Source organism: Gobius niger, assembly GCF_951799975.1.
Source record: "Gobius niger genome assembly, chromosome: 11".
NCBI lineage: Eukaryota > Metazoa > Chordata > Actinopteri > Gobiiformes > Gobiidae > Gobius > Gobius niger.
Genome location: NC_136862.1, coordinates 21,425,045 through 21,438,234, shown reverse-complemented (window position 1 = coordinate 21,438,234; position 13,190 = coordinate 21,425,045). Strand labels below are relative to the sequence as shown.

General features: G+C 45.6%; 1 protein-coding gene across 2 annotated transcripts in view; it reads right to left on the bottom strand.

Moving 5' to 3' along the window:
* Nucleotides 1-794: 794 nt before the first annotated feature.
* Nucleotides 795-13,190, bottom strand: part of caln2 (calneuron 2) — a 56,089-nt gene continuing 43,693 nt past the window's right edge. For both annotated transcript variants that reach the window (XM_079566044.1, XM_079566043.1), the window contains exons 5-6: nt 11,431-11,584; nt 795-1,481 (exon numbers count right to left, since the gene is read on the bottom strand). In XM_079566044.1, coding sequence (XP_079422170.1) covers nt 1,354-1,481; nt 11,431-11,584 — 282 coding nt within the window. In that variant the 3' untranslated portion in view covers nt 795-1,353. The remainder of the gene's footprint in view (nt 1,482-11,430; nt 11,585-13,190) is intronic.

Below are 13,190 nucleotides of genomic sequence, written 5' to 3'. Positions count from 1 at the left end.
CCGTTTTATTTCTTCTATCACTTATGGACTGAAATAAAGCACCCGGCAGGACTTTGATCATAACTAAGTTCACCCACTCAAACTTTGGCGCAGTACTGCATTGTCTCTAAGCTATATCCGCTCTCGGGACATTTTGATTACTCTCCAGTGGTCCCCCCCCCCCCCCCCCCCTCCCACTCTGAGTGTTAACTTGTGCTCCTTGTACATAAAAAATTCATACGCCCCGAGATTATTAGAGGGCAGCTCCAAGGATGCAGACATTCAACAGATAAACGTGGGTGCGGTGGTTACAAATGCCTTACGTTGCTGTGTCCGACATTCAGAAGGAACTCACATTCACAGACGAGTTATGAAAGCGTTTGGAGCGGTTCGTCGTGTGCACGGTTTACCGTTGGAAATTAGCTCAAAGCACCTGATGTTACACACGTTTTAGGTAAAAATCAAGGTTAAAGGGTGGTCTCTGTCTTTGCAGCAAAAACAGCAAGTTATACCCCTTACAATAGATACAAAATGTCCCTTTTTTAAAGTTTTCTTTTTTTAGTCCAGATCACTACGTTAGACTGCCAAAGCTACATCAATGAGTTGCAGTACGGTGGAAGAGTCGAGGGAATGTGATGCCGCCACCAGGGGTCACGGGGTGCACACATCAGGAAGGCCATCTAGTACAAACCCTACATGAATGAGTTTCACTTCCATTTGTAAGACTTCTGTTCTGAACACACCAATGGACCAAATCAATATGGACTCATATGGATCAGCTCTGGACTATAGTTTTTTGGGGGAGGTCCTTGCAATCACTATGATATAAACAGATAAAAACACAATGACAACTACCATAATAAACATTCCCAAAGTAACAGCTTGCCTCATTCATTTCTACTGCGATTTTAGCAACAGTATGTCTGGTTCACCTCTGCTCATTTCTTGGACAATGTTGGGCAGACACTGACTGCAGAGAAGGAGCCTCCCACAGAGCTACAGCTTTAAACATGGTCTGACCAAGATGTCTAGCACCAATTTAGCTCTGAAATTGGCTACTTTCTCATCTGCTTCTAGTTTGTATAGATGTTCACCCGGCATGTAATAGACCCATGGCAAATACGATCCCTCCGCTCTTCCACCAACGTCTAACTCATTGACGCCCCCGCCTTGGAACAGTGACATCTTGGAACAAAAAACAGACTCACGTCACATGCCGCTAAAGTCCAAATGAAAGTGTTACACAAAGCAGTGGTGGCTGGACAAGTGCTCGGGCTTTGGCCTGTTTGAGAGTCAGGGTGAAAGTGAGGTTCATGGCTCCTGCAGGGTCCCGTCCCAGTTATATGCTCACAGTGCAAGTGGTTACTACGGCGACTACTCCATGCCGTTCCGGAGCATCTGATTGGCCGCGATGAGCATGACACTGATGATGAACGCCATGGCGAAGGCGCAGATCAGGCTCTTCCGCACGCACGTCTGACGGTTCTTCTTCTTGGGGTGAACTGAAAACGCACAAGAACAAGGCAAGAGTTTATTTAGGAAATGATATACAGTGTGAGCGATATATTAGCAATCGGGCATGCAAAGAGTGTCTCCCATGAGGCATTTGAAACAGATCCCCGCGTCATCCTAGCTGGAGATCTGTGGTCATGACCCAGAACTCATCGTTGTAGATAAGAAGGAGATTGTATTAAAAGGAGAGGAGTAATACACCCATGCACTGGTTCAAAGAATAACGATCCGAAGAAGGAAACTGGGGCGTTACCTAATAAAGTATCTCTGACATCTGCGATATGAGTGTGCAATGTTGATGATGAACCAGTAAATTAAGTGCTTCTTCTTCTTCTCCGCAACTACAGGCTAACAATCGAACAGAGACCAAAACCTGGCTCTAAATACAAATTGCAAACACAGAGTAAGTACTAGCCTCCTGTGTGGTTAATGGACCACATTTTTGAGAACGCTGTATCAACCAATCAAAACCGTCAAGTTATGCTTATTGTAGAGGGAGACAAATACTTATGCAGTACTTGGGTATGTAATGAATTATGAATGTACACGGAATGTAATGAACGTTTTAACAATTACAGACAGCGTAGAATACATTTATAATGATGAATACCACCCAGGATTTTATACAGTATCAGCTCTATGTCACGCTTGGGGCAATGTCGTGCAGGTGTAACATGGGGAGGACATGCAGATCCTACTCAGAGAGAACACAGACAATCCTTTCTTCAACCGGAAAATTCCCTCTGTGGGATAGAAGCGCCAATTTCATTTTTTGTCTTTAAGGCAGGTTTAAGATTTTGACGTTTTGGTTTTAGTTCAAAGTGTAATCCGCAATATTCCACATGAGTAAGCACTGGGCGCTGGTAAAAAGGGAAAAAAGAGAAAAGCTTTTAAACAGCTAGACCCCCAACTCCAAGTGAGTCACCATCTGCTTTCAACTGTTTGGTTCAAAGACACGACACCCATTCTTGTGTTTGTGTAGAAGTGAGCGCTGACTCTGACAGGTGATGCTAATGCTTTGTTCAAGCATTATATTGAAGATGAATCTTTAGCTTGTTAAATTACGCAACTCAATGAAAGTCTTGATTTTTTTCTCCCCACAGTCAATAATCTTTTTTTCTTTTTTGTCTCCTGTACAATGTGAGCTCAGGTAATTGACCCGAGTCCGGCTCTATCTACTCTTCTTTTGTTCAGAGGTGGGGTGTCAGTGTAATAATGTCAGCAGCACTTTTTGTTTCTGCTCTTTGACGCACTTTTTAAAAATCAGCGTGTATGTTATGATAGTTTCCTTCCCTAAATCCCCCTGCAGTGGATTCATATGTGTAAACTTTGCGGCTGTGAGCCCCTATAATCTCTGGAGAAGTGGATGTAGGAGGTGAGCCAGATGCGTCCTTCAGTAATCCTTGCTGCGAAGACAACAGCACAGCCTTCTCCTCTGCTGTCAACCCTCTCTGTCTCTCTGTTAAAATCACAGGACGCATCAATAAATCACGTCTGAGCTGCCAGGATCTGAAAGAAGAGAAGAAAAAAGGGAGAGAAGGTCCCACTGGAGGAGGAAAGGAGGAGGCATGAAAGGAGTGTGGGAAATTGCGGGACGGGGTTAACTGCAGGGAAGGGATGATCTGTATCTCCTGGTCCTCTCTGGTTTCTTTCATGTCTTTAAATATTTGGGGGAGGGCAAAGAGGAAGGAAGGTTTGTTCAAACGTTGGAGAGCTTAAAGAGTTTTTTTTATATATATATTTTTCTTAGCATGACTTAGTTTGATGGGTTAATGCCTGTAATAAGTATAAATGTGCGCAAATATTGGCTACAATCCGGCATGGCGTGTTTACATGCTTGTCTCATGTGTGTTCATCAATACTGTCCCATCCAAAGAAAAAAAATCAACACAATGAATAAATCTTTACACCACTGAAGAAGCATATTCATGAGGAAAGGTAAATCGAAAGAGAATTGTAAGAATGGAGCAGAACTAATACCAAGGGGGGCATTAAAAACAAATTAAACCAGGGCTAGCCCGCAGTTAGCTTTGCCCGTTAGCCTGTTAGCTTCTTCCTCGTGATTCCATTAGTATGCATTGCGCTATTCACCTTATTCCGCCCCGCCCACTTTTGCCACTTTTTGCTTTGTCTCGGCACTTCCATTGTGCACACACTTCCGGTCGAGCGCGAAGCCCGTTCATTTAAACGGAGAACGAGGGAAAATATTCTCCACTCAAATCTGATGTTTAGTAGATTGATTTGTGTAAAATGTCCAATGATTATTTGCACCAACATGTCAACACTGCAGCGTTTCTCAGCGCGGCCTAAAAACGGCTTTGTTTTTCGTGTAGTAGCTGATTTATCTGGACTTCTCCAGTCCTATGTTAACAGATAGGAGAAAAGGGGCGGGCACATTTCATGGCGGCGCCCACACCAACTTCCGGAATAAGGTGAATAGAGTTCGGGAATGTGACGTCATATCGCTAAGCATTATAGGATTAGCAGCAATTGTAAACTAAAGGAGATTTTATTGTTCACATTAAAACACTTGAACACTCCAGTGTGTGTAACTCAGCAGCTAACAGAGTTGTTCCATGGCTATTTTTCCTCCACTTTTTGTACTGTTTTTAGCTAATTGTAGTCAATGGAAATGTATGCTAACAGCTGCAAAGATGGCGGATCTCCATGGTAACTGTAGAATTTCCCGAACTCTATAGACTATGGTACGGAGGTCTGGATGGAGGGAGTTCCAGAGTTGGAGATGAGGGGCATTGCGTTAAAAAGAGGTCAAATAAGTGCTGGAGAATAAGCCTGAGGGGTCTTTAATTTGGATGTGTCCCATGTGAGGTGCTTTGGGAAGAGAGGGACGCCTCCACAGGGGCAAAGCTTCTCTGTATTTCCATGTATTAAGCGTCTGGGGAGAAGAAAGTGCGTAATCTGCAGCCTCCAAAACACAGCTATGTAGATAAGAGGATTCATCATTTTTACTTGATGGACTGGCAATAAACTGACATAAAACCTTTTAAATAAACATGCTAACGACACCAAACATGCAGCAGTGAGTTACCAAAAAATTAAGCATTTGGAAACAACACATAACTGGATTAAAGCTCTGCAGTCAAAGCAAAGCAGTTACATCTGCAAGGAGAGCGGTTAGTGAGGTTTTGCTCCCAGGTCTGAGGAGAGGGAGCCATGCAGCTCACGGTACAAATGCACTTTTTTGAAGTAATGTTTCACCAACAAAAACACACGCAATGTAACAGAGGCTTGCATTTGTTCTATTTTTAGGGTGAAATGTTATGCAGTGTCTTTAATGAAGGAATTTGTGAACAAACGATGCTGTAAACAACAGAGCTACTGAGCACTTAAAAGTTTTGGTCAGTCACATTAACATCTATTGAATATTAAAGTAAAAACACTCACATTGGCTTTTATATTTATTATCATAATCTGCACAAATCACCGAGGTGTGTTGCAAACTTCCCTGCCTAACCATCCCCACTTAAGACAAAATGCCCAACAAAACCAGGCAATCAAAACATCCAACAACAATCTCCCAAAGGTGTTGTGTGTGAAAAGGGAAAGATACTAATGCGTGTCCAGTCCATAGTGCTGGTCTCTTCCCTCTGGATTCATTATAAAGCACAAGTTTGGTCTCTTTTTTACCTCTGTCCTGTCACACCAGGGGAAAGATGTCCCGATATCCCTGACTCTATAGCTTTAGGTGTAGCTCTCGGTCTCAACTGGAGCAGCAGAGGTTCACAAACTTCAAATCCAAATGAAACAAGTATTGGATTTTCAAAGCACCGCATTTAATGAACTAACTGGATTTATAAATAACACGGTCTATCGCCAACCTTGAACTATTGGACTTGCACTAGGGATGTCAAAAAAAGTCAATATTCAGATTGAAACTCAACCTTGTATTGTATTGATCTTTCTCAGGAGGAGAGAAATTCTGTTTAATTTTGTAATGAAAATGAGCTGAAAAGAGATGGTAAAAGAAAGACCCACACTGTACAGGACTAATGTACTCTCATCACAAGCTCTGAAGTACTGCTGATGCGTTGTTGGGAAGTGGTGGTAGTGGTGAAATGTGCTTTGCTAGTGTGCTTTAATATGGGATACCTGTATTATTCCATATTAAAAACAGATATATCCTTTGCAAAAGTGGTGCCCGAATCTACGACTTTGAAGATAATAATTAAAATTGATTCACAACCTTGAAAAGAACAGACTCACGTGTTAAATTGTGTCTCTGCTACAAAGTTCTGATAAATATTCAACTTCATTTGCAGATGAAAGTCGAAGCAAAGTCCTTGGTCAGTCATGTTTAATGGGCTCTGATGGTGTCTATGATGATGCAGATTTGCTTTTCCATTTTACTAAAGTAAGAAAGATTATGGACGTTTGACTTTGTCAGGTCTAAGCCTCATCTTGGTCTAATAAAGAGGAAAGAAAAAAGAAAAACACTATACAAGGTCTAAATTAATTGCCGAAGTAAAATAGGACCAAATCTAAACCAAGCTAAAAAAAAAAAAACAACAACAACAAAAAACAACAAGAATCAAACAAGGTAGTGTCCAAACCAGAGCTATGTCTAAATCAAGTTAAATAAGGTGTCGACCTGGAGGTGCACATTTCGAGTTGAGCGTCCCACAATGCTAAACAATGGCCCCATTGAGTTGTTCCCTCGCCTGTCTCTCCATTCCTTCTTGATGCATTTAAACTTTTATTTTACGAAAACTCAATCAGGGGCTTTGTTGGACAGCCTCACTGTCATTGTTTAAATGTTTCAGCTTTTTGAAATATTGTGAATACAGGCATAACATAGAGTGTATTAGTAAAATACACAATAACAGAACACCACTCGGGTTCAGATCGGGGAGGCCGTTCCTCCCAATCACTCCCTCCCAGGTCTCACTGTCGTTACCCACGTGGGCGTTGAAGTCCCCCAGGAGAACAATGGAGTCCCCAGTCGGAGCACTATCTAGTACCCCTCCCAGGGACTCCAAGAAGGCCGGGTACTCTGCACCGATGTTGGGCCCGTAGGCCGAGACAACGGTGAGAGACCTGTCCCCGACCCGAAGGCGTAGGGACGCGACCCTCTCGTCCACCGGGGTGAACTCCAACACGTGACGGCTGAGCTGGGGGGATATGAGCAAACCCACCCCAGCCCGCCGTCTCTCCCCGCAGGCAACTCCAGAAAAATGGAGAGTCCAGCCTCTCTCCAGGAGTTGGGATCCGGAACCCAAGCTGTGTGTGGAGGTGAGCCCGACTATATCTAGTCGGTATCTCTCAACCTCCCGCACAAGCTCAGGCTCCTTCCCCCCCAGCGAGGTGACGTTCCATGTCCCGAACGCCAGAAGCTGTGCATGTGGACCAGGTCGTCGAGGCACCCGGCCTCGACTGCCACCCAGTCCTCTTAGCACCTGTGCTAGTCACGGTTTGTCCATAACGAACACCATGTTCGAGCACAAGGGTGTCCATAAGTGCACGTGGCACCAGGACACCCTAGGCAGGAGGTCGATGATCGACTTTGTAGTTGTGTCATCTGACCTCCGGCCGCGTGTCTCGGACACTCGGGTGAAGAGAGGGGCGGAGCTGTCAACCGATCACCACCTGGTGGTGAGCTGGATCCGCTGGCAGGGGAGGAAGCCGGTCAGACCTGGCAGGCCCAAGCGTGTTGTGAGGGTCTGCTGGGAACGACTGGCGGATCCCTCTGTCAGTGGGGTCTTCAACTCCCACCTCCGGAAGAGCTTCACCCAGATTCCGGGGGAGGCGGGGGACATGGAGTCCGAGTGGACTCTGTTCTCCTCCTCCATTGTTGATGCGGCTGCTCGTAGTTGTGGCCGTAAGGTCTCTGGTGCCTGTCGCGGCGGCAATCCCCGAACCCGGTGGTGGCGCCCGGAAGTAAGGGATGCCGTCAAGCTGAAGAAGGAGTCCTACCTGGCCTTGTTGGCTTGTGGGACTCCTGAGGCAGCTGAGAGGTACCGGCAGGCCAAGCGTGCTGCAGCTCGTGCGGTCGCAGAGGCAAAAACTCGTGTCTGGGAGGAGTTCGGGGAGGCCATGGAGGAAGACTATCGGTCGGCCTCGAAGAAATTCTGGCAAACCATCCGGCGCCTCAGGAGGGGGAAGCAGTGCTTCACCAACACTGTGTACAGTGCGGGTGGGGGGCTGCTGACCTCGACTGGGGATGTCGTCGGACGGTGGAAGGAGTACTTCGAGGACCTCCTCAATCCCGCCGTCACGTCTTCCGATGAGGAAGCAGAGGCTGGGGACTTGGGGGTGGGCTCGCCCATCACCGGGGCTGAAGTCACCGAGGTGGTGAGAAAGCTCCTCGGTGGCAAGGCTCCGGGGGTGGATGAGATTCGCCCTGAGTACCTTAAGTCTCTGGATGTTGTAGGACTGTCTTGGCTGACACGTCTCTGCAACATCGCGTGGCGGTCGGGGACAGTGCCCCTGGATTGGCAGACCGGGGTGGTGGTCCCTCTCTTTAAGAAGGGGGATCGGAGGGTGTGTTCCAACTACAGAGGAATCACCCTCCTTAGCCTCCCCGGTAAGGTCTACTCCAGGGTGCTGGAGAGGAGGATCCGGCCGATAGTTGAACCTCGGATTCAGGAGGAACAATGCGGTTTTCGTCCTGGTCGTGGCACACTGGACCAGCTCTATACCCTCCGTCGGGTGCTCGAGGGTTCGTGGGAGTTCGCCCAACCAGTCCACATGTGTTTTGTGGACTTGGAGAAAGCGTTCGACCGCGTCCCTCGTGGTGCCCTGTGGGGGGTGCTCCGGGAGTATGGGGTCCGGGGCCCTCTGCTAAGGGCTGTCCGCTCCCTGTATGACCGCAGCAGGAGCTTGGTTCGCATTGCCGGCAGTAAGTCAGACCTGTTCCCGGTGCGTGTTGGTCTCCGCCAGGGCTGCCCTTTGTCACCGGTTCTGTTCATTACTTTTATGGACAGAATTTCTCGGCGCAGCCAGGGGCCGGAGGGTGTCCGGTTTGGGAGCCTCAGAGTCTCATCTCTGCTGTTTGCAGATGATGTTGTTCTGATGGCTTCAACGAACCAGGACCTTCAGCACGCACTGGGGCGGTTTGCAGCCGAGTGTGTAGCGGCTGGGATGAGGATCAGCACCTCCAAATCCGAGGCCATGGTTCTCCACCGGAAAAAGGTGGTTTCCCCTCTCCAGGTCGGTGGGGAGTCCTTACCTCAAGTGAAGGAGTTCAAGTATCTCGGGGTCTTGTTCACGAGTGAGGGACGGATGGAGCGTGAGATCGACAGACGGATCGGTGCAGCGTCAGCAGTGATGCGGTCGCTGTATCGGTCTGTCGTGGTGAAGAGGGAGCTGAGTCGGAGGGCAAAGCTCTCGATTTACCGATCGATCTACGTTCCCACCCTCACCTATGGTCATGAGATTTGGGTAATGACCGAAAGGACAAGATCGCGAATACAAGCGGCCGAAATGAGTTTCCTTCGCAGGGTGGCTGGGCGCACCCTCCGAGATCGGGTGAGGAGCTCAGCTACCCGGGAGGAGCTCGGAGTAGAGTCGCTGCTCCTCCACGTCGAAAGGAGCCAGCTGAGGTGGCTCGGGCATCTGTTTCGGATGCCTCCTGGTCGCCTCCCGCGGGAGGTGTTCCAGGCATGTCCTAGTGGGACAAGGCCTCGTGGAAGACCCAGGACACGGTGGTGGGACTATGTCTCCGAGCTGGCCTGGTGTCGCCTCGGGGTCCCCCCAGAACAGCTGGAGGAAGTGTGTGTGGATCGGGAAGTTTGGGCATCTCTGCTGAGACTGCTGCCCCCGCGACCCGGCCCCGGATAAAGCGGAAGAAAATGGATGGATGGATGGATGGTATTAGTAAAATTATCAATGAAGGGTAGGATTTTTGGACGGTGCAGTATATATTCATTCAATTGTTTTCTGCTGCATAAAACATAATTTGAAAAGTCAACTTTATACTGCAAGAGTACTATATAAGAGTACAGTGCAAGTGTAAGATGCCTTTGATTGGGATGCTCAGTTTGATGGCTGAGGCATGTGCATGATGTGCTGTAGTGCTGCAAAGCTCCATAATGGTGCACGTTTCCATAGAACGCTGGACAAAACCAGCACAAAACCAAGACTACAAAGTCAGTCAACAAAGATAGGTTTAATACAGTTGAAAACCGGGCTAAACCATGATTGACTTATTACTGACCAGCGTCATGACCAAGACCAGATCTAAACCAGGACCAAACTTTGGTCTGAATCGGGGCAGGAGTGTTTATTAGACCATGATGTTGGTCTGAGCTAAAGATGTATTTAATCATTTCCGCTTTCACTAAAAGTGATTATAGCTCTTTCTCTTGTTGGAACATAGATCAATTTTACATTAGTCTGAGTATTTCCTTATGCACGGTGCCCTTATTAACTCAACTTATTTGATGAATCTTGCCGTTCTGCTGCATTTCACAGTCTCTCTCTCTACAGACAATGCCCTATTCAAACTGTGCTCCGACTCTGTCAACAGCTCGACCGCCATATCACGGTCTTAACAAAACATTTTAATTCTGTTAAAAGAAGCTGAATAAATGACGAGTCAAATGAAGAAACATTTGCCTTTGAGAGCTAATTGGTTTTTACAGTAGTCAGTGAAGCAAAGAGGCAAAACTAGATTGGAAAGTTTTTGTCTCGGCTTTAAGAGACAGAAGCCGATATATTTTACATGGATGTGATAGAGAAACACTCACAGGAGATAGAGAAAGTAACAAAACCCACTTCTACAAAACTGCTAATGGTGTTGCAACTCCTCCATATAATCACGAAGCTCATAAAAGTACTGTCAAACTTTTATTTAATCATACATTTGTTTAATTCAGTGGCATCATTGCTGAATGTGATCATAACAGATGGGGTGAAGCAAACAGGAAAACAAATGCTCAGCTGTTTGTAGACATTGTTTCAACTAAAATTTACAATATTTTATAGCAAGATAAACTATGACTGTTTGTGTTGCTTTGTGGAGAAATCAAATGGCTCTTCATTGTTATTCATTGTAAGCAGACATATAAGTTTTGGATAATGCTGTTGGATGCTGAGTGTTAAACATTTGAATTTGGTCCTGGAAGATTCATTATGCATTATTTAGTCTCATGATAATAGCCATCGCATTACACTTTAATGTTCAGATTGCGATAAATAATGATATCTGTGGCAGTTTGCGCGGCTGTAGCCACACAGCTATTATGCCAACGTGTCCATTTGGCCTAATGTGCTCTTTGTCTTTGCCTAAAGCTGATATTATCACCACACATTCATTTAGCTGAATACAGCAGTATTTCAGACGGTGGACAACTTTCCCAATATTCATTATTATGCAGCTTTTTCTATAGAATAATAGATTGATTTCACTTATGAGTGACTTCAGTAATAAATGTTTATTTAAATATCACAATTCACAACTGTGTGGGAGCCTCTCCCTGTCCCTGGAAAAGGCTGTTTGTTGACATAAAGTAAAACCCAGCGTGCAATGTTTTCAAAAGATTTCTTAATTAATTAGCCCCTTGATGAAATGCCTTTAAGAGAAAATGTTAATAACCCAGAGAATTTTGATACCTTGTTTTTTCTTTTCTGTCATAAAACACCAAAGAGCTCCTTTGTCAGAGAACAATTATTGGACGAAAACTCCAGAGCACTTTAAAATTTAACTTTTTTGACTGCTCCGTAATAACTTTGAGATAGTATATCTGTGTCCAATGGAGAATGGGCTCGCAATAGTGTTTCAAAAAACAATATCAAACTGCTATAAATCCTTTTAAAACTATTTAACTGTCAAAGCCAAACTGAGGTCTGTGAAAGTGCTTTGGAGACCGCATTGCAGTGGAGTTTGGGACAAACTGGAGATGCGTTAAAATGATTGTGGACGAGTTTCCGTTCAATGCACTGGGAAGTTTAATCGTGCTATAATGTGTGAAGTGAACGCACCTCCCTCGTACTCCGGGCAGTTCCCTGACTGCTCGTTGAGGCTCTCCTCCTCTGTGATGATGATGTTCTCGATGTCCTTCATAGTCAGGTGGTCTCTGAAGGCGTGGAACAGGACCTGCTTGAGCTCGTCCAGAGACAGCTGCTGCATGTCGAACTGCGGAGGGAAAACACACAGACACAACAACGGCGGAGTTTTATTCACAATGGGAGCATTATTGACACCATGATGAGTGGGAATGAGATCCTGAAGTCACTTTCACTCTGATGGATAGAGAGTACTACAGATCTGGGGGGATTGTTCTTTTTCTTTTCTTCTATCTTTTCTTATCCTCATAATATGCAGTCACAGCACTTGGCAGAACAGGACTGTCCAGACCTTTATAACTGGAGTGGTTCGGTGGGGGCACAACCTGCAGTGATTCAACAGTGGCATCAGAACAGGCCCACATCTTTATTTTTTACACATTTTTTTTGGTTTACAACAATGAAAGAGGGAGGGAAGTGTAAACGGTTAGATGCGTCTAAGCACTTTTCCAACATTACTTACTGCATCAACTAAACATGTTGATCGTACAAATAGGGAGATGTATTGCGCGTGTGTTTGCATATGCATCACGGCTATTTTTGGAGCTTGAATCAGTATGCCAGTCTGCTGCGTGCATCGATATAGGTCCTTAAACGTATGCATGAACAATGTGCAGTGAGGACTGGCCGCGTGAAAATGAGAATACCCTGAATATCCACTAGCCTGCACATGATGATATTGGGCTGTGTGTGATTGTTTTACATGATTTATTATGAAGCGAAGACCAATCAGCTGTTGAGGGCGCACTGTCCTCCTCTGTGCGCCCTTCCCAAACAACACGTCCTCCTTATGGCGCCACAGGACGTCCTTTTTAAGATGAAGACACACACACACCTCCACTTGTCCCCTGAATCTAATTACATTACTGACATGATTGTCCCTGGACTATCCCAGCAGTAAAGAGTCTCTGGCTGATGTCATGCGCTGAACAGGCTGAACAAAATGACCATCTTCGCCATAGTATTCATCACAAATAATTGTAATAATACTACTACTTTTACAGTATAGCTTTTCCAAGATACTCAAGGCTCTCTCTCTACTCACTCCTTAGTCGCGCTCATTGTTTCTATAGCAACAGCAACCCTAAAAGGCAGACGGACAGAAACGTGGCTGCCAATCCGAGCCAACGGCCTGTTCAACCAGCACCAATCGCTTGCTCAAACACTACATTCATGCGACAAATTGGTGAAACATCTTGCCCAAAAACATGAGAGTAGTACTATGTACTGGCTGGAACAAAGGTCTTTTGCCACCAACATTTTGGTTATGAGATGATCGCTGTGCCACCTGAGCTGTCGCCCTACAGCAAAGAGATGTATGTGTTCAGAAATCAACATGTTTTGTAAGCCAACCGGATCATGTGCTCAGAGTCCACAAGAACAGCAACAACAGCAAAGATTCACTGATGACAAATCGATCTTAAATGTTTTTTGTTGGTGGTACTTGGGATTTTCTCTGTTCTGCGAAGGATCCTGGTGTGAACTCATGATTTAAGCTAGACAGTGGTTTATCCTAATTCAAATGTTAATAGCACCACACAGGGTTTCTTAGACTATTTGTACAGGCCATTGCAAAACAGGAACACCCACAAGAGCAGCAGTTTTGTAAATACCACTTCGTCAAAGAGATGATCTCTTTGACGAAGTGGTATACGATTGTTGAGGAAGAAATTGAA